Here is a 25,607-nt window from a genome sequence, read left to right as displayed (position 1 = left end):
GAATGAATGAATTAAATGTTGTGTGACAAGTAAGAGTAAGCCACCAAAAACACAACCTTGTTCAGTTCTACGTTTGGATGAGATGTGCAGCGCCGCAAAATGCAGCTCTTGCAAAAGTATAATGACTGGAGGAAGCTAATTAGCAAAGAGTGGGGGGGGGGAACTATGAATTATGATGTTCGTTCAGAGTGGTTGCTTTGCTGTTTTCTGAGTAAAACCGTGAATCGACAGGACCAGATGCTGTCTTGGTGGGTTATACACACAGTTTGCAAATGTGCTCTTGCAGTTTTCGAGGAAGACATTTGCATCATCCACGTTTTATTTATTTCTTTTTTTCCCCGACTTCCTCTTCGCTGACAGCCATTCCCTGTATTTCTTCTAGGAGCTGCAGAAAGCTTGGAAATATATGTCATGTATTATATCATATACATTTAAGTTTGACTGTTTGTGCGTCATGTAAGCGGGGTAAAGAGCATGTTGGCGGGTCTGTGTCCGTATGTGCTCGGCTCAAGGTGAAGGCCGACGGGCTCTTCCACAGGGACCCACAAACACCGATTGCTTCATAGAAACAGAAAGCACTTTGTCTTTCTCCCCCCCCCACGTATCTCATTTCCGCCAACCCCGTAAAACAAGATGGACAGTGATAAAATACAATGCGGAGGCAAAGATAAACGATAGGACAAGTGAAAGATATGGATTGGAGAGATAAAATAACTCCTTCATTTGGGGTGAGACTCGCGGGAATGAATGCAGTGTATGGGTAGCCGGCGCTCAGGGTTTACAATATAACCTGTGGAAAATGCTTTTTATAATCCATTAAACGTTTCCAACTGCAACTGCTGTGGTCCCATCTGATATACATTTCAAATGAGCTGTTGATCGACTGTAGGGGACGAGGCTGCGTTGCAAGCCCTGTAGATGTTTTTGAATTTTGCTTTATGTTGTCACACCAAAAGCATAGGAAAATATCAAGATGAAATCAACTTCATTAGTTTTGGTTACACATTTGATTTAGTTTTATTTATATATATAAATGGACAGCAAACACCAACAGCTCAAAGCTATTGGGTGGCCTTTTGTTTTCACAGACAGTCAGAAAGGTAGAACACCGAGAGGAAGAACGTTTAGATTAGAAAGGAAAAAATCCTAAAGGGAAAGCTGTCCCATCGCTTTACTAAAAGTGAAAATAGATAAATAAAAATATTTAAACATCACATTATTAGACCAACTTTTTCTCTGTTTGGTCACAAGATAAATAAATAAATTTAACAAATAATGGGCTCGGAGCCTTCTCTTTTCCTTTTCCCTTAATTTCCGTGTGTGTGTGTGTGTGAGTACATACTTCCTGCTGGTGGGCGTGGCCATCATCTCCTGTCCTTGTTACCGGCGCAGCTGTTTTTCATTTAGCAGCTCCAACCTGCGGTGCAGGAGACCTCCCTCCGCTGTCATCGGAGCGTCTCTTAACACTCAGCGGTAGTTTGGCACACGGGTGGCTTGAAAATACGGCTTCCCGTTTCGGCGGCTAAATGCCAACCGGCTCACCTGCCATGTCCCTTATCCACCGTGTCCCCGATCCACCTGCCCTCAACTCCACTCCTCCACACTCACTTGCGCTCCTTGATCTCTCTCGGCACGATCACATTAGTCCTTTCATTAAACACAACTATCAAAACCTAGAGGACTTACCTAGAGATGACAGGATAGTCATTAGACCCTACGGACATATTGGTAACCTAATATGCATTTCTTAGTATGCAGATCCTCTTCAGTGATAAGAGGCTCACCACCCCACCTGAACTCCACCATCAAGTCCGACGTCAACGGAGAAAACGCTGTCGTTTTTTTAAGGAAAACAGACCGAGAAGCTAATTTTGTGGCAAAAACTGACTGTCGTCAACATTGAATTCTAGCTCTCCCAAGTGCAACACTACAATGTGTGCTAGAATAAGAGAGTGTTTCACAAAATAGATAAGTAGTGCTCTGAGATGCAAAAGAGTCACGATTTCGGAGTGGGGGAAAATCACTATGTAGCCATGTGAGGCGTCGGTATCAGAAATAAAGTGACGTAGGGATGCTCGGGAACGGCAGATCCATCGGGGTCCGTGCTGCGCTCTAATCACACGGCAGAGTTTACCCTCCTCTGTGAAAGGCATTTACACATTTGATTACTCGGCTTGGTGGAAGGACAACAACGGAGTTCCAGCCTCGTATCCACGCTGAGGTGATTGCTTTCATGGCAAAAGTATTGTCCGCAGGGGTCCCGTATTATCCGGCCCTGATTAGGGAATTTGTCCTGTAACTCTTGATTATGGATACATTAGCTGTTTCAAAGGTTGTTTACAGAATTGAATAAACATTTAAACTTGTGCAAATTACTTATAGGAAAAAAAAAAATCATAAATGTCAAGATGTTTGTAAGCTCTTTTACGTGCAATCTGTGTTGGAATAATTTTCAGACTGGCCTTTGTTTTCTACTTCCTCCTAATTTTCCTGCTAATTTCTTTGTGTCACGGCTTAATCATTTCGTGCTATCTCTTGATGAGCTCTTACAAATGTTACATTGGTTTATAAACCCTCTTCAGGCAATTTTTTTTCTCCCAATGCTTTGAAATAAAACCTAAAAACTAAAATGCAATTACAGTAATATCACAGTTGTAATCTCTCACATCTGTCCTCTGTTCATCCTGTTTTTCCAGCATTTCATCCTATTACATGATACACTAATGCGACATTATTGTGACAAATCAAGATATGTCCAACTGCCATATGCTTTCAAGTGGCCCCAAAATTGACAGTAAGCCTGAATGTATTTACTGGAATCACGCATCTGCACATAGAGACGCACTGCCATGAAAACATGTATAGAAATCAGACATGTGAAGGAATTCATTGGAAGCGAGAGACGCCCCGGGGACTAAAGGCTAATTGGGAAACCTGCTAAGGCGCGAGTCTGTGGCGAGATCTGTGAAATGTAGGAGAACGCAAGAACAAATTTGCTGTGGTTAACACCGCGGTGGTCGATAAGCCTCATCATGTTACCCTTCAGAGGCAAAAAGAGGAGATGGGCTGCTTGAGGTAGCGTGTTGCGTCGGTGTATGCGGTACATACCGCTGTAAATGAAAGCGGTGGAACGGGAATATGAGTGTGTGAAGAAGGAGGGGTGTGTGTGTGTGTGTCGGGGGGGGGACCTTTGAGCTGAAAAGGTCATCCAAATAGCTCGGATTTTCAGGCTAATCAGAGAGGGACTGGGAGGACACTAATCAGCTGGTCAGAAGGTTGTCAAAGGTCAGGAAAAGGTTACAGAGGGTTGCGGCGGCCTTGCGCCGATCAGCTGTCCATCATTTCTCCAAATGACCTATCCTTTCAAGGTGAGCCCGATAGTGTGAAGGAGAGGAGTTATTAATGTCTCCGAGTTGCACACATTTTGCTTTAGGTGAGACCAACGCAGCACTTACCGAAAATAGGAGCGGCTCAGCTGGTAAAGATTGAAATTAGCCTCACAAGAGCCGAGAATGAGAAAGGAAGCGGGTAATTTATAGCGTAGTTATGGGGATGTTGGTAAGACAAATGGCAGGGCGAAAAGTCCACCGTGTTGTAATTAAAGGAATCCCAGAGACGGACTGGAGATCGTGTTGAAGGCCAGGAAATAAGAGAACGATGAAGGGGAATGGCCCAAAAGATAAAGGTCCCTAATTTCATAGGGTATTCAACTAGCTGCACAAACTGTAATAGCAATATAGATCGTCCGCGGTTAAAGTAAAAGAGGCACCGCGAGCGCGAGTTGCGCCATAGAGCAAGATTTTCCTGGTATTTATCAAACTGTTTTAATTGTTTACTCAGCATGCAGGTTTAATGGTGGCGCAGTTTCCCCAAACAATGGCTGGTTACCTGCCAAAGGTACCAGTAAGTCTATAATACTACACAACACCTGGCAGATGAGCGACCGCAGTGACAGATGGCGGGTAACCGGAACTGACCAGGAAAGAGATCATGCTTTGCCAAAGGATTTTACGCAGAGGAGTCAAACCTGGTCTGGAGCTTGCTGATTCTTTTTCGTTGAACTGTAGAGCGTGTTTAGAATTTTTATACTTTATTTGTTTGGGTTATTGCTTTTTTAGTCAACAACGAACACTGGATTGCGTCATCCGTCCTGCTCTCTCAGCAGAGCATGCACACACATACATGTCCAGACATGCACAGATCAGCATGCAGACACACAAAAAAAGACCCATTTTGTGAGCTCACACCCGAGGTCAGCAGCCCTTGACCTGTGATATAATGTCCCGAACAAGCAGGAGATGACTGAAGTAAACATAATGTACCTTTAAAAGGTTGCTGAAGGTTCTCTGTCCTCCAGGTTGTGGTTAGTCATTGTCAAATCCTGCTGTGGCAACTGGACATAAGTTTTTTTTTTCCCTGAAGACGATTCTTCATTTCCAACAGACCTTGGGGACTTTGTGGTACATAACTGCCAGGGTGAGTCGGAGTTGGACGATGGTCCAAGTTAAGACAGTTCCTTATGTTAATAAGTGTGTTGTTTTGCAGCAGCTCGGTGAGAGCAGCGATGCTGCTGGTTTAGAGACTCTTGCATTTGGGAAAAGACATGGAGCAGAGATGAAGATGTTGAGGTTCTTTTTGGGAGTGAGGAGGATGGATAGGATCAAGAATGAGTCCATCAGTGGGGCAGCACATGTTCGATGTTTTGGAGATAAAGGTCAGAGGCCAGACTGGAATGGTTTGGTCCTGGACAGAGGAGAGAGAGTGAGAATATCGGTAAAAGGATGCTGAGGTTTGGACTCGAGGAAGACCAAAGAGAAGATTAATGGATGTACTGACAGGAGGACATGGAGTTAGTTGATGTGAGAGAACAGGAAACACAGAATGGGGTTACATGGAGGAGGCTGATTCGCTGTAGTGACCCCTGAAGGGAGCAGCCGAAAGGAAAAGAAGGTTTAATGCTGTTATAGTAACGTGTGCCTGGTGTTGTGGGACCAAAGGGGCTTGACAAAGGGCTGATATAGCTTTGTGTGTGTGTGTGTGTGTGTGTGTGTGTGTGTGTGTCTTTGGGGAACAAAAGTAAAAAGTCAATGGACGCACCTGAGTCAGAATCTGAATAGGTAATCTTATAGCTAATGCGTAGATTGTGTAAACAAAGGAAACCAATTAGTTTGCTTGGGCTGAGGCTCAGGGAGTTGTCACCAGGGCCTGGTTTGGGTTGCAGGTCTTCCCTGATGGTTTCCAGGGTAGAGATGGAGCCGACATGTGCGTGTTGGATCTCAGCACAGTGTTGAAGGTGAAGTTTTTCCCTCTCCTGTTTGACAAAGATGGCGTCTTTGACTCCTCTCTCCTGTTTTCTCTGACCAGAATGCAGATATTGCTGTCCTTTAAGGTAGTGGCTCGCGTCTTCCAGGTGCAGGTGGACCTCGGACCTGAGGAATTGCACTGAGGATTGTGATGGATGACCTTTATATTATGAAAGGAAGGCAACTTCTGCAGAAACTAGACTCCTCTCAACTCTATTAACATAATGAACCCTCTTCACTTGGTCCAATGCCCAACTCCCCGCAGTCTGTTCAACATAACTTGAAGAAGCAGATCAAGTCTCCAAATTCAACAATGGCTGCTATTCTGCTTTTTTCAACACATGATATAACAAGGAGACCCATCCAGGGACTAAGAAAACAACAGTTTATTAATATACCAACGCATCTTTTCTATGAATTTAAAATTATAAGCGGCAAAATTTGTGTTTTGGGTCAAAAAAACTGGATCAAAATACCCGACGAACTGAGGAGGTCAGTTCATCTCCGGTCATCTCCTACGAGTCGAACAGTGTAAACCATCCCGGGCAGGCGGCGCCGTTAACTCAGATGGGTCACCGAGTTTATGCCTCTGAAAGGCCAAAGACGGGGGAGGACCTTCGAGAGGCCGAGGTGATTTGGTTAAAAGCCAAAGAAATAAACAACAGCTACTCGATGTCGGAGGCTACTAATGAGAGGAGCACAGATAGAGATTGTGACTTTAGTTCAGGTTGAAAGCCGGTGACATTTTACCGCATCTTTACCCCCCTGGATATACAAAGGTGATGAATCTTGCTATTCACACTGAGCAAAATCAGGGCATAAGAAAAGTTTTGTTTGTGGTTAAATGAGGTAAACAGCGTGTTGTTCAGATCTCCTGCTGAATGTGGAGGTCCCGTGGCTATCTGTGAGATAGGTGCTACAGCGTCTTGCAGATTGTCTGCAACATCCCGAGTTCCTCTCAGAGAGCAAAGACCTAACCTATACCTCATAGTTGACACGACAAGTCAACTGAACACGCTGAGCTGAAGTCTCGAGGGAAAGGGGAGCCAAGCCCCGCAGAGGCTGGAAGTTGTTTTTTTTTTTCCCCTTCTTTCCTTTTTTTTCCGCGTTTCGACAGAAAAATGACAGAGTTTGCCGGAGATGTACGGAGAGGCACACTCCGGCGCCTCTCCTCCCCGAGGGAGCTCAAAGAATAACACAATTGCTCGAATTGTGAGTATTTACGGCGCAGGCTCACCGACACGGAGAGAAGGAGAATTAGCAAAATCAGAAAGGGTGAAAAAGACGGGAGTCTGAGAAAAAGTAAACAGAATAGGAAGATGTCAGGCTGAAATAGACTGAAGCTGGTTTTAAATGCAAACGGGCCTATTTTTAATGTCTCCTCCTTTAAAACTAAACTTTTTTCACTAATTTTACACTAATAGTTGGGGGGAATTGGATTGGCTTGCATATAGTTCTGTTTTAATTTAATTTTCAATCTCAACTGTGTCATTTTTTTTTTTTCTTTTGCTATTGTTATAACACTGCTTTATGAACACTGCAATAGACTTTCAAAAATGTTCTACATTGCAATACTCTTAATATCATAAATGCACAATATAATGATCTAATTTTAGTTCACGCCAGACGTGTTCATCTGTTATCCTAACTAGTCTGCACAAAAGGCATTACCGCGGAGGTCGTACGTAGCGTCACGCTCGAGGTGAAAAATGAATTCGCACGCGACATAAACAGTGAACTATGTGTTTGCGCTGGTAAAAGAAACAAACACGAGACACACTTGCGTGATTGACTCCGTTGGCTTTCTCTAAGGGGCGAGGAGATTTTTCCATTCATCCACAACTGAACTCTGAAATTATTCTGTACACCATGCTTTAATATTTAATAACACTAATCTTGACAAATGTTGATAGAACATTGCCTTACCGATCCAAACCATTTTTATGTAAAGGAGTAGAACTGGACAATTAGAACTGAAAAAAATACTGCAGAATGTAAGCAATCATTGTATCTTTAAATTTGTTTACTTTAATTAGGTCCCAAAGTACATTCATGTATAAAAGTGATGCATGAATGCGTATTGCCGGCAGACTTTATAACATCTACATATTTTAATTTGCTTTGATTTACAGAATGTGCCTTTTATGGCTTTATAATGCCAAACGTCTTCCGGAAATGTATTGCAATTACGGGGACAGAGAAATATTTTATTGGGCCACTTATTCAATTGACACATACATTTGTCTCTCTGCAGCATAATCAAAATAAATGCTGTTGACTTACGATGTGTCGATCTGCGCCTACAGCAGGCATGGCTATTATACTTATAATACTTTTAATCAAATACCTTGACCTTCGATTAACAATATTTGAAAATTGTTAGTGTTCAAAGAAACAACCAATTATAAGGGCTATAAAATAAACAGAGCCTCTGGCTTAATGAGATTTGAGAACTGGAGCCCTGGAGATTTGACTGGAACACTAAACAAATATTAAACACATTTCTTTTCTGGTTTACTAATAAGTGTTTGCTCGAATGATATTTGAAACGTAAAATAAAAATAAAAAAAGCGGAGGGGGGGTGGGGGGGGTGTCTTCTGGCCGGGACCTCAGCCGATGCACGTTTCAGCATCCGGTCCTTTCTGTGAGCGGCTCGGTTACAAAGATGCTACTTTGCACCAACAGCAAATATGTCAGTATTCGTCTCCGGCGGAGGTTTGTTTGCCCAGTTACAGCTGACTTGGCTCTAAAGTTGATGAACAATGGCGTAGACACTGACACTGACACAGACAGATAAAGTCATTATCCTGAGGTGTGTGGTGGCAATCCGTGATAAAGGAAGACACCGAGGTTCAATTCGGCTGGAATGAGCAAAATAGTCCGACCGAACCTTTCGCTTCCCATTAAAACCTCCACTGCGAACCATCCATTCATTCAAATCAAGATGGGAAATCTTATAATTAAGATTTCTAAAAGGATAATTATAATTATCATCAATTTAGCCTAGTCACCATTTCGGTTTCCAATAATGAGTCTCAACCATTCTTTTGTTTGCTTGATAGTATAAGAAGTGGGCCCTGACAATGCTACTTTAAATCAGCACAAACGCGTCAACTGCTTTATTAGCACAGTTTCCCATCTAATCAGTCAAACAGCTAAGGTCGGCTCAATATTGCCATCCGATGCAACACGAGGCGGGGCTCCATGTTAAAGGCTCCATGGTCAGAAAAGGATGATATGAGTCAGGTTAAGCAGAGCAGAATAAAATTAGGATCTTGTATTTGGTGATTAGCATCGGTCATAGATAACATTGCAGTTTGTGAGTGCCCTCGGTAATAGAGCCGCTATCGGGTTTTAACGTGGTAAAGCTCAGCAACTTTGTCAGCGGCAGCTTCGATGACAAGGGTATTGTGTCTGTTTTGGTGATCGTTGGGCTTTGTGGCATGGAATTCCCATGACGGCCTTGGATTTGATTCCGGTTGTATCGCCACTAAATACGGTGTCCTTTTGTTGTTACCACTTTTGATTTGTAGCGTTATTGCAATTTGAGTAACTTTGCTGCCTCAACCCTGTATCACGTGGGCTCATTCATTTGTCTTTATTTTGTTTCAAGTATATTTGAATTGAGGATTTCTTTGAAAAAGTGAAGAAACCAGCTTGAGGTTAAACCAATCTTGATACGCCGAAGCTACGGGAGCTGATGGAGTATTTCGGGCGAAATGCCTCTGTGGATACTGAGAAGTCTCATCTTTAGAGAGACAAACGTGATTTCACATGTCAATAATGTCGAGATAGTTTTTATTTAATGTCAATAAATGCGTCACTTTGGCAACATTATTTGATCCTCTTAATTATTTGAGAGGATTGCCGTTCAGCCTGGCCGCTCCAAAGTTGAATGGCTGACCTGTATTATATTGAGATCAATATCCGGGAAGCCTCGCAAAGTGTTGCTCTAAACCTTAATCAGATTGAAGATTATGATATGGTTGGACAGGCAGTGCTAAAAGCACCTGAGCTGTTTCTGGGGGAGCACAGCCAGCGATTCAGAGCAGGGAGGGAGACCATTTCTGTCCAACAGCATGAAGCGGAGTCTGACAAGTGGCTAAAAGGGAGACAGGCTTGGTGGTGTATGATTTTAAGGGGCTCTGTGAACTGATGGAGGAGTTCAAGCAGCGCCGGGTTTAAGGCCACGCTGACATATTTAGAGCCTATGGATGCTAAAACAACGTTGAAGGCTGCAGAGGGAGCTCATAAGGAGCCATGGCAGAGAAACTCTCTTGAGAAAGACGGAGAGAACACCGCATTGATAAGGCGAGTGCTGGTAGGCATCCATCTGTGAACTCCCAGGCTGTTGGGCATGAACAAAAGCCTTCTCCCTCCTCAGGAGACACTACATGTCAGAACCGCTCAGAATGTCACATGAAAATCACATCGCGCAATCCTGCAGAGGAGGATGGCACCAGGGCCCTCCAGCTAGTTTTTCTGTGGCTTGTGATCTCATGGAATCCTACCCAAGGACTAGTTAGGGCGGCTGGTAAAGCAGACATAACAATGTGTGCTGGTTTTGTGTCTTGCAGGATATAGCTGCTGTGAAAGCAGTGGCACTTAAGGCTCCTCTTATATTTCAGAGACGGTGCATCAGGCCAGTTTGTAATGGTAGCTGGCACTATTGATTGAGCTGAAACTGCTGCTTTGGAGAAATTTGAACCTGCCAAAGGTTTTGGAGCCACTTCTATTCCTGTTCCATTACACATGGAGTTCGTAAGAACCTTATTGTTAGATAAGATCTGGTTAGGGTTGCGTCTGTGTCGCCTTCCTTCGGAGAAAAAGACTCGGCCCGTCACCAGGCGACGCCGGACTCCTTTTCATAGAGACTAAAATCAGCAAATATTCAGAGTCTTTCGCCGTCTCTGCAGTCAACCATTTTCAGAGTAAAACGGGGATCTGGTGGACGCAGTCTCAACCCAACGGTGGGCTTTGAATCGGTTGCCTGTGACCCGTGGACACTCGCCGATCGCAGAGCTGAGGAACGGGACCCAAGTTTCCAATCCACCGGGAGAACCAACGGCTTCTTATGACTGGGATGAAAATATGAAAATTTTACCTGCGAGTGAGCGGAGTTTATTTCCAGAGCTGTATCCAATGGAGTAGCCAAAACCCACTGGTGTTTCAACTTTCAGTTTGAAGGTTCCAATATTCACGCTGATGGGCTAAGATTCGGTTGAGGAGACACAGCGTTCGTCTCTGATCGATTTATATAGCTTCTAATTATTCAAGCTCAAAGCCACAGTCCACATGTCCCATTGTTAAACGTTCCTTCTCTCCTCCAGAAATTGCGAGATGCTCTCTATAAATGAAATAATACGATAGCCTAACAAGGATTTTGCAATGTAATATGGGCTGCAATGTGTTGTGGAAATGTTTGTTTGCCCTCTTTGTCTCCACAAACAAAACAGAATCGGTGTGTCGGGCAGGGTTGGACTTTCGCTTTGATTTCACACGTCCACACTGTTTATTCTTCATCTCACCCCTCGTATTCTGAAGGAGCCCGGTGCGTGTCGAGAATCGTAACCTTCAGGTTTAACGCTGTCCCGAGCAGGTTTGCGGCGTTTATCCAAGTCAGAGTGCCGTGCACTTAAAAGGCCATGTTTTTGTCTGCTATCTGTTTTGTTGTTGCCTCGTAGCCTTTGGACCCGCTGTGGATTTAGACTTTACTTCTCGGAAAAGATCGACTAAAATTTCACATATTCAATACGGCGCCGTCTTGGAATTTTTGTGGGCTCACTAAGATGCCATGCAAGGCACTAACCAGGCCATTGGGAGCAAATGGGTTCTGGTGCCTTGCTCCATGTTACTTTGCTAAAAGGGCAGGAGGAGCCGTGGATCGAATCGCCAACCTTCCCAATGGAGGGCCGCCCCATCTCCTGAATTTTCTAACCTTCAATGATTCTATCAGGATACTTTTGCTTCCTCTTAGAGCACTGCTCTCAGCCAGGCTGATGGGGATTTCGAGTAACGAGACGTAAATATCAGGCAACTTACAAAGCCGGTGCAAAGAAATTGAAATCTATTAAGCCAACCGATTGCAGAAATTACAATTCATTAATTCTCACCTTAGAAGGTGTCTTGATTTCTGAATGTTTATACCATTAAATTAATATGGAGCGTTAAATAGCGCTAACTGTCGGAGTTAGTGGCACGTCGTCTCCTCTTGTCTGCTTTCCTACACACAGATATGCGGAAGAATTCATTTAATTCAGCTAAAGCCTTGCTTTGCGCTTCCCGTTACCAATGCAGATCCAAAGGAGGTTCTGCCGGGGTGTGTTTTCAGAGACGTGTATATCAGGCTTCACGGCTCTGCAGAGACCTGATAGCTCGGCTGCTTTTGTCACCATTTCTGTCTCTGAATCAGAAAAAAGCTAATCATTCGGGGGGGGGATTTTTTATTTAAAGTGTTAGTCCTTTGCCTCAGTTTGGGAAATGTAATAAATTCTATGAATTACAGCAATTCAATGCATGTACCCCCTTTCTGGAAGGATGTCCCTTTAAGAAACAGTAATGCTACGCTAAAGTTTCCAAGGCATGTGGGATATGACCCGGAGGGCTTTCTGTCAACGCATTCCTCAATGATACCATGTGTGAGTTTAATTTCACAAGCTGTCAGGTGTCATTACATCCTGGTAAACTACAGAGATTCAGTCGTTTTCTTATAAATCTTCAGGAAGCCAGTTTTTTCAGAAGACCGTTGATCATGCGTTTTTCGGTTGAGAGCAATCCGTCTCCGGTGTTCTCAAATTAACCTCCGGTCCGAGACGACCGTTTGGCTGATGAAACCCGGACCCAAAATCCTGTCCTTCCGAGTTGAATGAGGAGCCCGGGCCGGAGTCACACGGTTGTCTCTGCAGCGGCGGGGCAGGTAATTGAACATTTACACTTCCGCCTGAGGACCTCAGAGGTTACCAGGGGATCGTGTGGTGCCTTTACACGCAAGATGGAAGAACTCCGATGAAGGAGTTCTCTTCCTGTTTTCAGGAATGTCCGAGGGCTGACATACTCTTAGTCTAGAAGGTGGAAAATTTGGAAAAGGCTGGGCGAGGTACCTCTTTTCGTACACTGCCCCCGTCATATCCTTAGATATAAAACAAAGAAGGCACCAGTGTGAGGAAGTGATAAGTATTTCTGATGATATCAAATTGGGACCCATGTACTCCGAGTTCTCTGAACTCTCAGGAACCTGGATTTAATCAGCAGTTCCCGGGAACCGGCCTGCTGAGACGTCTATTCTTGGTGACAATCTTTGCACGTTCTCTGTGAATCATCACCTGCCGCAGCGGCGGTTTGCTCAGCCGGCCGGTCCCCGGGGCTCACTGCGCTTCTCCCAGCTCCCCAGCAGCGCGCTTGAGGTTTAAGGTCCCGAGACCCTCGCCGTGCGCAGTCTCGACCTGTCCCAATGAGATGTAATTTACACTCGCTGAATCTTGATCTTCTCATGTTCAGTGCTGCTATTTTAAATTCTTCAACAGCAACTACGTACATTATCGATAATCTGCGGATTGTCCTATAACAGTTCGCTGCAGGACAAGGTTATTTCTCCGCTACATTGGTAGGATGCTGAAAAGTACACATATGAAGATAGAAACTCAGACTTGACGCTCGTCAGACGGACAGATACAGATTTGGTTCTCAGCAAACCACAATTATTTTAGCGGAAAACCTCTTAATTTTCCCTGTTCTGTGTTCTTTTTTTTTTTCCCCCAGGTTTGCAAGAGGACCTCGTGGAGGCGTGCCACCTGTGAAACGGGAGCAAAAACCTGAGGCTCGATCCTACGCGACAGACAAGGTGGTCCTGCTCGGGGGTGCAAAATTAATGAGGAGGGAATTTGAGTGAATAGCCACGGCGGCTGATCCATCATGGCTCACTGACCGGTGCGGCCGGGGAAACGGCATTTCTGTCTTTAACCTCGGGAAAAAAAAGGGGGTTGGGTGGGTGGGTGCGAAGTCTGTGGCGTGTTTCGGGCGGCACAAGAGAATACAAGAGGAAGTGACTGTTTTTCACACATTTACCTTCCCGACATTTCCCATTCCCTCTCCCCGTTTTTGTGGCTCCCAGAAGCTCCTGTCCATCGCAGGGCTCGTAAACAAGGGGCGTAAACGACTATTCGAGTTTCGCCAAAACCCTCCGATATTTCACACCGCAGTCACTGATCTTGTTTTTGAGCTGACGGTACAATATTCAAATACCATTTCCTCATATATACCATTTCCCTTGCGGGAATGAATATACGCTTGCAGTTCCAAAAGGGGATTCTCTTCCAAGTATTACATTTTCATGGCGCAACACACTTTCCTCTTCAATCCATCCCTTGCGAGCCACGAGCAATAAAGTTGAAAACAGCTTGGCAAAGACTTTATGATGCTCCATGCTGATCGGATGAGAGCGCTCGCACCCGTAGTGTTAACCATCATTCTGAACCGGGGGAAAAAAGAAAGGGGGAAAAAGCAGATTAGGCTCTTCGAATGTTAATCATAAATCCTCAAGTCCCTGGTTATCTGTCCAGGCACAGAACACACTACACACTACACTGTTAGCAACTAGCTAAGGAAAAAACAAGGAGCAGCCACTGAGAGATTTTTCTTCGCGAGGGACCAAAGCAGAGTTAAAAGGACAACGAATGCGGGAGGCAACTGCGGGAAAATGCAACACTTGCAAACAATTGCCTCCATATCTGGAACGAAGCGTAACAATTTAGATCTTCGTCCGGGTGGATCAGTGGAGATCTATTAACGGGAAAGGTGTAGATTAAGACATCCTATCCTTCCACTGTAGCTGCTTTGCTCTTCTGTTACAGTTACACTTAATAATGAGCTTTGCAAATAATTGATGTGTGTGCCTAAGAGAGAGAAACATATTATAGGGTTCATTGATTCATTCATTAATTCTTTAATTCATTATCTTGGATTTGGCTTGTAGTCGGGGTGTGGGTTGTCCCGGAGCCTATCCTGGACTGGTCAATCACATGGCCATATATAGACATACAACTCTCATTCGCATAATATAGAAGCATACAACCATTCACTCTTTCATTCACATGTCATAAGGTGACTTGCAACTCATTCGCATGCCACGTAGACAATAATGAATTCCCTCACTCTCCTAGGCTGGAGAGAACCGGACTGCTTTTGGACTGTTGGAGGACTGCACACAGAAGGGCCTCCATTATGGAATAGAACCACGGACCTTCCTCCTGCAAGGTGAAAGTGCTAACTGCTGTACCCCCCCAGTATAGAGATGAAAATTCTCAGTACATGGATCATTTAGCTTTTAATGTTAATGGTACGACCCAAAGAAGGCACTTCTATTTCATTTCCGTTTCTCCTACCGAGCGTTTAAACCTCCGGCTTCACCGGTCTGAGCCACATGTCCTACAACATGGGGGCCGCGTTTTTCCCTGTCAGGGTACGATATGAGGAGAGACCGCGGGTAAACTAGAGCAGCATCAAAGTAAGAAGGAGGACCGGACGGACCGTCCAAAAAGCAGAAGTAGAGCATAAACCCTTATGTGGCACATTATTTAATTCGTTAAGAAAGTGTAAAGCTGTGCCAAAGAAGTTAACAAACACAACAAAACAGCCCCACTGAATAGGGGCAAACTCCAAAAGTAACAACAGAAAAATAGCATATAGAAGTCTGAGGGAAGGGAAGCGCTGCTGGGGTGATGCCACTTCATGCCTGTGAATCCCAAACTAACAAGGCAACAACTGCTAGGAACAATGAATGAATATGCATTATTATAAAACTGCAATTTTACCCACTGCGGGGCTAATAAAGGATTATCTGATCTTATCTACATGAAACTGTACAAATCCAGCACGGCACAAAAATGACAATATGATATTAGTCATGACGCTGAGAGTAGATCACTGTATCAATTGAATTATGGTCTGCATTAAAAGACGGAAATCTCAACCATGTCATTTTGTAGTTTAAACCGGAATTAAGGTTTGCAAAATAAACAAGAAATGCACCAATACAATGTCATGCTTGTAAAAAAAACTAGGAAAACTAGGATCATGTGTATATATATGTGCATCTAACAGCAAGCAGATTGTGATATATCCATATTTGACAGGTTAAAATATTTCTGTTTACATAAACGTACAAGGTGTTTTGTGTTGAATAGAGACTTAAATCAACTAAACAAGCCACAGTGTGAAAATAAAGGAAACTACAGTTTTGCAATTTTGCACTTTGGAGAATTATGATCTGTCCTCTTAACAATGCGTGCATGTATATACGTGTTATGAAATATCCATGAGTCAGGCCTGCTGATGGCCAGAACGGGCGTTTTCCATAGTCAATAAACTTAAATGTCACTACACCGTGTGTATTAAAGATAGAAAGCCCTCTTTTGTTGTTCCATATATTGCAGTATGTTATGATTTGGAGGGAAAGAATTCATGTGAGAGGAGAATTTCCTCTACAGGTTAGGAGAAGAAGAAAACGTGGTGACACACAATAATGTTTGTGTTTAAGATGATAAAAATGCTTGGCGAGCGCGTAGACAAAGTGGCGTGCTGGAGAGCAGGCGGAGGGAGGCTGGATGACGGATGAAGCGGCGGCGAGAAGGTAGGAGACGTCAGTTCTGCTCTCAAAATGAGTTGACAGACAAAACATTTTCTGCTCCAGTGTGGCAAATATGATATAAAGGGTCCAATATAATTTTAAAGAGAATGAAACCTCCTCTGACCAAATCCAAATGCATTGCCTCCTGGGAGAGGAAACCTTCCCGGAGAAAGCTAAATATATCTGTGCATGCCATGGCAGAAGAGAAAACTACTTGAGAAACACATAAAAATGTAACAACCAGACCGCTGGAGGAAAATTAAATGCAGGGATCACACCGAACAATGATAGGCTTGTAATAAAAACTACGAAAAAAAGAAAAGAAAAAGAAATCTTCAATGCACAAACCGGAGAGTTGGCAGGGTAATTGGCAGCACCGGCGCAGAAGTGGAGCAGGCAGTGAAAAGCCCATAAAGCAGTCCAGGGTCAAAACAAATCCGTAGACAAAGGCGAACCAAAACCAGCTGCAACAAAGGCGAAAATCCACATCCAGAAAACAGAGACATTAAAAGTCCGGGAAGGAACCGTGAGGGGAAATAATTCCATAGCTCCTGACATGTGTGAGACTATTACTGTTCTTCTCACTGTCATTCATTCATTCATTTCTATACCGCTTATCCTGCACTTAGGGTCACAGAGTGATCCCAGCTGTTAGTGAGCGAGAGTAGGGGTTCACCATGGATCGATCACAGGGCCACATCACCATTCACTCATTCAAAAGTCATTAAGAGACATACAGGCATTCACACAATAGGAATAATAATAATAATAATAATAATGACAATAGTAATAAAACATTTTATTTTAGGGCGCCTTACTCGACACTCAAGGACACCATACAGTCTGTATATACGAAAGACGGATTTAAAAGAAACAAGAAAAATCGAAAAAAAGAAACAAGAAAAATAAAAACAAGAAAAATGAATTGGTAAAAAAAATAATAAAAGTTATAATTCATCGCGGCAGTAATAACAAAAATTTCAAGTTATTCTGCAACCCGCAGTTGAGAGAAAAGGAACATAAGTTTCTTTCCACTCATAAATAAAACCGTCGTAATGGGCATTTTGAACATGCAACCTGTCAGCGGAGAGTACCTTGTTGTTCCCCCGAGTGAAGTGCCGGAGTTAAACAAAGGGGAACGAGCGGAGGGCAGAGCCTATTTTTAATTTGCCTGACGCTGATTTCCCTCCATGAACAGACAGCGTTTGGCGTGTATTCCGGTGTAGACGATATTTATTTGGTGCCTTCCTCTTCCCCCGTGTCCGTCAATGTTTAGTCCACCTTGTATCTCGAGATGTCGGCACATTACGACCGCTGACAGATAAAGTGAATACCATTGCTTATCTTGTTAAAATGGCACCTGTCAGGAGGTGGGGCTACACTAGGCAACAAAAGAACATTTTGTCCTCTGAGCTGATGTGTAGAGAGCAGGACAGACGGGCGCTGGCGTCAGGATGTGAGCGGCTTTGACAAGAATCGAAATTGCGGTGTCTAGACAAACTGGGTCAGAGACGCAGCTTTTCTGGTGGGGCTCTGGTCTGCAGCGGTCAGTACCTGCCAAAAGCGATCCAAGGAAGGAAGTAACAGGTGAACTGGCGACCGGGTCGCCGGCGGCAAACATTGGTGACCGCAGAGTTCGGATACTGTATTGAACAGTGTTTGAAAATGCGGAAAATGCTTAAAATATGGTTTGGGTTCCATGGGGTCGTTGGGGTCAGCCCCCTCTGTGCGATGAATCACATATTCCTTTTTCATTATGTGGATGGTTGGATACGTTTGTGGCGCCTCCCTGGGGAGGGCGTTGCGGTAGGGTGCACTGCGGGAAGAAGACAAGCTCTGCGCCATGTTCTGCTGGGAAAACATCGCATCCAGCCATCCATGTGGAAATGACTACATACCTGAATATTGTTGCAGATCAAGAGAGTACATTAATGGAAACGGTATTCCCCATCGGACGAAGCCTCTTTCTGCCGGGGAATGTACTCCACCAAGTTTAGGATTGGTTTTTAGGGAGTACAGTTATGAGGTCGCGTTGTTGGCTTGACATTCAGATTTCCCAGATTCCACTTTGGTTTGCTGCCCAGGTGGACTTTTCACCTGCACGTAATGTTTGGCTCTGAGAGACTTGCAGCACAAACAACCGCCTGTTTCGTGCAGGGATTCATCTGGATGAAAATGTCTTACAAGTTAACAAATAATGTGATCTTTTACCTTAAAATGCCTGTTTTTGTATAGGAGTATTTTATTGGGCAATATTAATATCCTTAACTGTTACTACCTGTAACAGGGGCGCTTGCTCGCCCCCACGTCGATTCCATTGCACTGGTTTTGAAGTGCAGGTCGTCCGTCACCAAAGTCAGGTGAGGATCCGCAGGTGCCCCCCCGTAAAAACTCCCTCCTGGGTTGAACGCCAAAACCTTTTGATTTAGGCAAAAGAAACAGAAAAATCCTGAATTTGGAACCCAGCCCTTCTGCCGGACGTGACCTTGTGCTCGTAAAATGCACTTGTCGGAACGGCAGATCCGACTTTGACGTGGAAGCACATGCAAAGCACAATGGGACGCTTGTAAAAAAAGCAAAAAAGACAAATCTTCCTCTGCAGCCGTCTTTACTACGCCGTCTCCCTTGGAATTTATTTAACAGCTTCACCCAGCTGCAGCTGATAGTCACATGTCCTTACTTATTTTTGACTGGTTCATACAAAATTCAATAATCTTGCATCCAAGGCCTTACTGTGCTATTCATTGTGTGTTTGTGAGGCTTGCGGTTCCTGGATCGATTCTGACAGCGGGGCTTTTCTGTGTGGAGTTTGGAGGTCGCCCCCCCCCCCCCCCCCCCCCACAATGTCTGTGTGGGTTTCCTCCCACAGCCTGCGGGTTAATAGGAGAAAATTGTCCAGATGTGTGAATGGTTGTCTCCATATGCAGCCCTGTGATTGGCTGGTGTCTGCGGGAAAAGCGGAATAGATAAGGAATGTGATGTTGGGACGTATAAACACTCCCCGAACTGCTTTAGCTGCATTTCACTAGTGTTTTCATAAAACAGTCACCGCTTTCATTCGGCAGGTGAACAGCCTCCGACTTCTCAGCACAGCTATCCCCCTCCAACCCCTCACCGACGCCCCCTTTCCTATTCTTATTTTTTCATGAGATTTGCCCTCCTCCCTCCACTTTCCACTCCCAGGCTCTGAATTTTTTTTTTTTTTCCATCAACTTCTTTGCCTTGAGCACACTGTCAGCCTTTTGCCCTGCCAATTCAAGGCCGCTTTCCTCAAGAATGATTTTTAACAATATGGCACACACAACAGACTCGCCAAAGCATCAGATGCAAACCTCCAGCCCAGGCGATGGTGGGGCCAGGGGTGTGGGGAGGTTGGGGCGAGAGGGATGTCGCTGTATCTGCAGGCATCTTGCAAATCACAATTAGCAAAAGCATGCAACAGGAGATGTATTTATTACAGCAGTCATACCCTGTGACTTTTTCTATGCGTGCCATAATCCTCAATTCCTCACGGCAAAATCGACCACTGGGCATTTTTAAGGCCCAGGCAGCTGGGCTTGCACTTATTGTGCCTATTCAAGAAAAATAAATGCATAAAGCTAGTACTTCAATTTGTCTGCTTTTCTGTAACTTCCCTTAGTAATTCGGGAGATGAAAGAGACAGGGCGGGCGCAGTTTGCAGTCCGTCATCCTAATGAGCGGCAATGGTGGCAAACAAATGGCGTGGGACACAAAGTGGAAGGCGGGATGCTCCCCACGTCACATTGTTCTCTGTATTCGGCAAAGAGTAATGGGAGATGTCGGCATACGCGGTCGGCCATCACTCCCCATTGTTCTGCGTTAATGACACTTGTGTGAGTGTGTGTGTGTGTGTATAAACAGGTTTTCTGCAGCCGCCATGTTTTGCCAACTAGGTGCCGAGGCAGATACATCGTTTTGGTGTTTTTCCCCAGGATCCAGCAAAAGATCAGTATATGAGGGCATCATGGTGACAACAGGACCGCTCTTATCATAGATTTATTGATTTAACACATTCATGGAGCAACACAGGGTGGCACAGTGGTTAGCTTCCCCCACGCTGTGTCTGCATGGGTTTCTTCCAGGCTCTACAGTTTCCCACTTTCCTAAAACTTTCCGCAGGAAATTGTCCATATGTATGAAAGACAGAGTGAATGGTTCTCTATCTGAAATTCATAAAGAATCTCAGATAGAAAAAACATAAATGAGAGTGTGAATGGTTTTCTGTCTACGTTTGACGTGTGAATGAGAGACTGGATGATTGTAATAATATTAAGAAAAATAATACTTTTTTTAAGGCGCCTCATTCAACACTCAAGCACATTTTAAAGGCATGTACGCACAGCAAACAGAGATTCCAATGAAACAATGTACATTAAAATAATAAAAATGACAAAAGTGTTACAAAAAAAACACTTTGTATGTGTGTGCGTGTGAATGGATATTTTTGTATGTACACATACGCATGCACATGTATACAAATATAAATATAATAATAATAATAATAATAATACATACGATTTGTATAGCGCTTTTCACGGTACACAAAGACGCTTTACAAGTTGACGACAGAAAAACATAGAACATAAACATTCACATACGTATACATACACATCACAGAACCATAAAATAAGTCCATAAAGTTGAGAAAAAAAGGCGATCTGCGGCAGACCGTTGTGCCAGTGCTCACTTGCATGCCATCCTATAAGATGTATGTCTCTATATGATTCTCATACACAATGACATTGTGTATGGTTTTCTGTCTCTATATGATGTGTGAATAGTTGCATGTCTCTTAATGATGTGTGAATGGGAGACTGAATAATTGTGCCACTATATGACTCAAAATGAGAGTGAATTGTTGTCTGTTTCTTTATTACTTGTGAATAAGAGAGTTAATGGTTATGTGGCCGTGTGATCGAACCATGGTGAACCCTGCCTGTGACCCCGGGTGCAAGATAAGTGGTATTGATGATGAACTAATGAATATAGCAAACATCATCTCCAGCGTGTTAGCGTTGTTTTGCTAACTGCACGGACGTAGCCCAACGTATCATTTATCCACTGCTGAACACTCTTCACACTCGAAGAGGACTTTGAAAATCTCCTTTAGCTGTAATAATCGCAGAAGCAGCGCGCGGATGATGTTTGCTTAGAACGCGTAGTTTGTAGAAGTTTAGTTATTTAGTTATTTTCACTTCTGAGTGACACAGACCCAGCACACTCCACCAAACACTAAGTGCTATATTTGTCCTTAAATGGAATCCTCCTTTATGCACTGCTTTCAGATAAATAAGAGCCTTTTGATCAGTTTCACAGTGGCTCTTCTTCAGGACTCGCTACTGCATACAATGAGCTTTATGTAGCACGTCTGCCGGTCTGGGCAACGCAGTACAAGCTGTTATTTTTTTTTATGAAGTATGTGCTGTTAAGATGTAGTGTTTTATGAAGTATGTGGTGCGGTATTGACTTTTTTTTTAATTGTATGATGCACTAACCTAGATTGTAATCGCTAGTATAGGCTATATGTAACAAGGATAGTGTGTGTGTGTATTTATGAATAGACAACTTACAGCAGGTTCATCAACATACTGGATGCTTGGCTTCATGTCATGCCAATAAATCTGAGAGAGATTGAGAGGGAGGGACAGAAATGAGAGAGAGTTAGAAATAGTGAGAGAAAAGGTGGTAGGGAAAGAAAATGGGAGCTGGAAAGATAGAGTTTGAAGTGAGTAAGGAAAGAAGGAGTGCGGGAGAAAGCGAGGAAGAGAGAAGAAGAGGTGGGAGAGAGAGGAAGGGAGGGGTGGAGAGAGGGAGGGAGATAGAAAGAGGGAAGGAGGTGGAGGTAGAGAGATGGGAGGGCTAGAGAGATGGTGGGAGGAAGGGAGAGATAAGGAGGTAGGGAGGGGTGGAGAGAGAGACAGAAGGTGAGAAAGGAAGATAGAAAGAGGGAGGGAGGTGGGGATAGAAGGAACAGGGGGAGAGAGAGATAAGGAAGGAAGTAGGGAGGGATTGAGAGAGAGCAAGAAGGAGGGAGAAAGAAAGAGCGAGAGATAAGGAGTTGGGGAGGGATGGAGAGAGAGAAAGAGAGATAGAGGGAGGGGGGAAGAGAGAGAGAGAGAGAGAGAGACGTGCCGGCTTTCATGTCTCGGAGGGCGGGGGACGGACGCGGCTGCCTCGGATCTCTCCGGTACCGGCGCCGGTGGAGGCGGACTGACTGACGGAGGGCGTCTAGCCTCAGACTGACTGACCCGCAGCCCGCCGGGCGGAGCAGGAGCAGCGGGCGGCCGCAGGGTGGGAGGCAGGCAGGCAGGCAGGGAGGCAGGCAGGCAGGCAGGCAGGGAGGGAGGGATGACTCTCTGGCTCTCCGTGTTTTTGTCTTCTCACCTCTTTCCAGCCTGCCCTTCATCATCGTCATCCTTATTATTATTATTATTATTATTTCTCTCAGAGCTGTCAGAGTCAGAGGACTCCTGGCTGGCAAACAGCAGATGGCGGTGAGTTGAAACATCTTGAAAACACACACGCACACGCGTCGGTGCGTGTTGGGACGAGCGCACAGAGCCTCCACCCTCCTCCACCAGATCTCTCTTTTTTGGGGGGGATTTTTCTCTTGTTTTCATCAGCGACCTCGGACCAGACAACTGCTTTCCCCCCCCCCCACAAGGGTTTATTTGTTTATTTTTAATCTTTTTTTTTTTTTTTTTTTTTTTTAATAACACCGGCTCTGAAATCCTCCCGAAGCATTCTTCCTCCTCCTCTTCATCGCCACCTCCGCTCCAGAGAGCCACCGGACCGCCGCTCCACCTCAGAGGGGAGTCCGAGTAACCAGTCGGGGGGTCCGGAGCCCGAGGAGGGGCGGGCAAGGGGGGGGGAACGGAGCCGGGAGGATGCTGCACCTGGGCGGACACGACTAGACGCTCCGGTCCGAAGAGCCGCCGCCAACATGTTCCGGCGAGGTGAGTCCGCCGGTTCCGACCCGGCAGCGCCTGTCAATCAAACCCCGCGATGGTGCGTTCAAAGACCGTGGGAAACGTCGGCTTTTTCGCAACTTGCCGGTTTCAACCCCCCCCTTCCCCGCCCCGCGCCACCCAACCCCCCTCCTCCTCCCTCCCCACCGGCTCAGGGCGACCGGAGGGATTGAGGGAATTAAATATTTACCCGCCCCCCTCATGTTAAAAAAAAAAAAAAAGAAAGAAAAATGTCTTAAAATAGCGACGCGCTGCCGCACTGCAGTTTGTCGGACGGTGCTGATGCTGCGCCGGTGGGCTCCCTGGAGAGCGCGTGCACGCGTGTGCGTGTGCGGCGGGGCTTTGGTTGTTTGTTTTGTTTGCTAAAGTTTTTTTTGTTTTTGGTTTTTGGTGTGTGTGTGTGTGTGTTTGTGTGGATGGGGGGGTGGTCGTGTAAAGTGCGGCCCAGTGGCTTGTTTGCGTGCGCCAGTTGGCGGATAAAGTGCAACAGCACTATCTTTTCACGTGCGTGCGTGTGCGTGTGATGGTGGCCAAGAAGGCGGTGGTTATTGTTGTTGTTGTTGTTATTGTTGTTATTTCCATCTTATCTCTCACAAATCGAGGAAAATACAAGCCAATCATTCTCCTCATTACTGAATATTTGGAAGGCATTCAAATAAATGATGCACAAAAAAATTGCTGATTTTTTCATAATAATTATTCTTCTTGGGGTAAATACTGTCAATGTCATTTTTTTTTTTTTTTTAAGACAAAAAAACCCCATCACTGTTTTGCTGTCTACATCAGCGCCAATGATCAACCATGTTTACGAACGCAATAAATCATTCTGAATGTTATGAGCCTTTTTTTAATTGTCAAATGACAGCATACACATAAAAAGAAAGGAAATAAATATCCTAAAAAGAGCCAGTGAGGCTCAGGCAGCAGGTTTCAGCCAATTGTGATGAGTGTGGTGAACGGCTGAGTGCACCCCGAGAACATAATGGAAAAACATTCTTTAATGGAGACACTGCATGTCTGTCATTTGTCACTTCAATGCCGCCCAACGCCGGGGAAGGGACGTGACACACACACCCACTCACACACACACCCACACACACATACATTAGTACACATAGTTATCTGTTAGCTCATTTGGTTGGCCCGAGTCGGGACACTAGCTGGGTGATCTCCTCATTAGGGGTGGGACCTAATGGGCTTGACAGAGGGCTGATTAGTGCTGTCACTGTGTATGTTTGTGTGTGTGTGTGTGTGTGTGCGTGTGTGTGTGCGTGTGTGTGTTTGTGTGTGTGTGTGATGGAGCCGAAGAGCGACGGAGAAAGCTCGCTGGCTTGAGGGAGACAAGCTTTAATTTTAATCTTCCTGTAATTTCAGTTGGAAAGTCCCCACCCACCCACACACACAAACACACACAAACACACACACACACACACGTATACAGTGCTGACGGATGTGTCGCTTTGTCTTTTTCCTCCTCCTACAAATATGTGGCTGTCAGTAACAATCATATAATTCAAAGTAATTGTGCAGTCTGCCTGAGATACAGTTATCTATGTCTGTCACCTTTACCCACAGTATCTTTCCCTGCTTGGATAAAACGAGGAGAGGGAGTGAGGGGAAGGAAGATGAGTGTTTTTGTGTAATGAAAACTCTCTCTCCTTTCTCTTTGTTTTCTGGTCCTTCTCTATCTCTCTGCTTGGCCGGCTCCCGGTCTGAGAGGAGTGAGGGGAGTGAGGGCCTGGCAGGCTGATTGGCTGCTGGCTGGCTGGTTTGGGTTGCTGCCGAAGCTTTGTTTCCATGCATGTTTGAAGCTGGATGTTTTTTTTTTTGTTTTCTTTTGTTTTGTTTTTTGTGTCTCTTTGACTTTGCTTCATGTCCAACTTTTCAATTGTCTCTTTCCAAGCCACATGACTAAAACCTGGCATTTATCATTGATTCTCCAGCACATCCTCACATGACATGTTATCCAAATGTCATTTTATTCTCACTGCAGTTTTTCCTCTCAGGGGACCAATCAGGGAATATCTTATGCTACTCTAGGCCGTGCCAAACACAAGTGATTGGCCCTTTCAATGGGAAAACATAAAGATTCCACCAGTTTATGTTGTAATTGTTTTTGACTTGAAGTGATATTTCTAAACATAAACCCGATGGTGGTCATGTTCCTCGGATGAATCAGATTACAACCGTCACGTCGTCTTTCATTCTCCAAAGCCCGATGTGGTTATAATGCGTTGTAGGCCACATAAATCTTCAGATGGACTACAAAAAATGGCATTATGTAGAATTTACGGATTAGACAGGGTTTGCGTGTCAAATGAAATAACGCGTTTCACGGACGACAGTTCTTACGTGCTTTCCATAAGAACTGTGATTTTTTTTTTTTTGAGAATGGAAAAAGTTGACCCTGACATTCCCTTGGCACGATGTCAGAGAACGCGTCTAAACCCTCGTGCATAAATTCGGCTCTTGGTTATTGAGTCATGAACTTCAACTCGCATTATTATTTTGTAATACAGTTTTAATCCCCCCTTTCACTCTCTTTCTCAATGACCGTATTGTAATCCACACAAAGCTCTTCAACATCACAAGAGGAACAGGCGGCAGCTTTGCGTACGTCGAACCCTATTTTTAGACAAATTTCTGGATCAAAGTACGCGTGAAGAAACTACGGGGACTCTGGGTGCAAAG

General features: G+C 44.6%; 1 protein-coding gene across 3 annotated transcripts in view; it reads left to right on the top strand.

The window, feature by feature from the left end:
* The window catches only part of rtn4rl1a (reticulon 4 receptor-like 1a), a 141,003-nt gene that overhangs the window by 19,731 nt on the left and 95,665 nt on the right, over nt 1-25,607 (top strand). Inside the window, exons 3-5 of one of the 3 annotated variants that reach the window (XM_086177301.1) lie at nt 13,062-13,143; nt 14,462-14,555; nt 22,690-22,904. In XM_086177301.1, the coding sequence (XP_086033427.1) occupies nt 22,892-22,904 (13 nt within the window). In that variant the 5' untranslated portion in view covers nt 13,062-13,143; nt 14,462-14,555; nt 22,690-22,891. Of the gene's footprint in view, nt 1-13,061; nt 13,144-14,461; nt 14,556-22,171; nt 22,443-22,613; nt 22,905-25,607 lie in introns of those variants that run through there. The other 2 variants (XM_086177299.1, XM_086177300.1) reach the window with 2 other exon arrangements.

The sequence above is a fragment of the Fistularia commersonii genome, chromosome 29, assembly GCF_037954325.1.
Source record: "Fistularia commersonii isolate RoL2024-O1a breed Wild chromosome 29, RoL_Fcom_v1.0, whole genome shotgun sequence".
Taxonomy (NCBI): Eukaryota; Metazoa; Chordata; class Actinopteri; order Syngnathiformes; family Fistulariidae; genus Fistularia; species Fistularia commersonii.
This window is presented reverse-complemented; position numbering and strand designations above follow the sequence as displayed.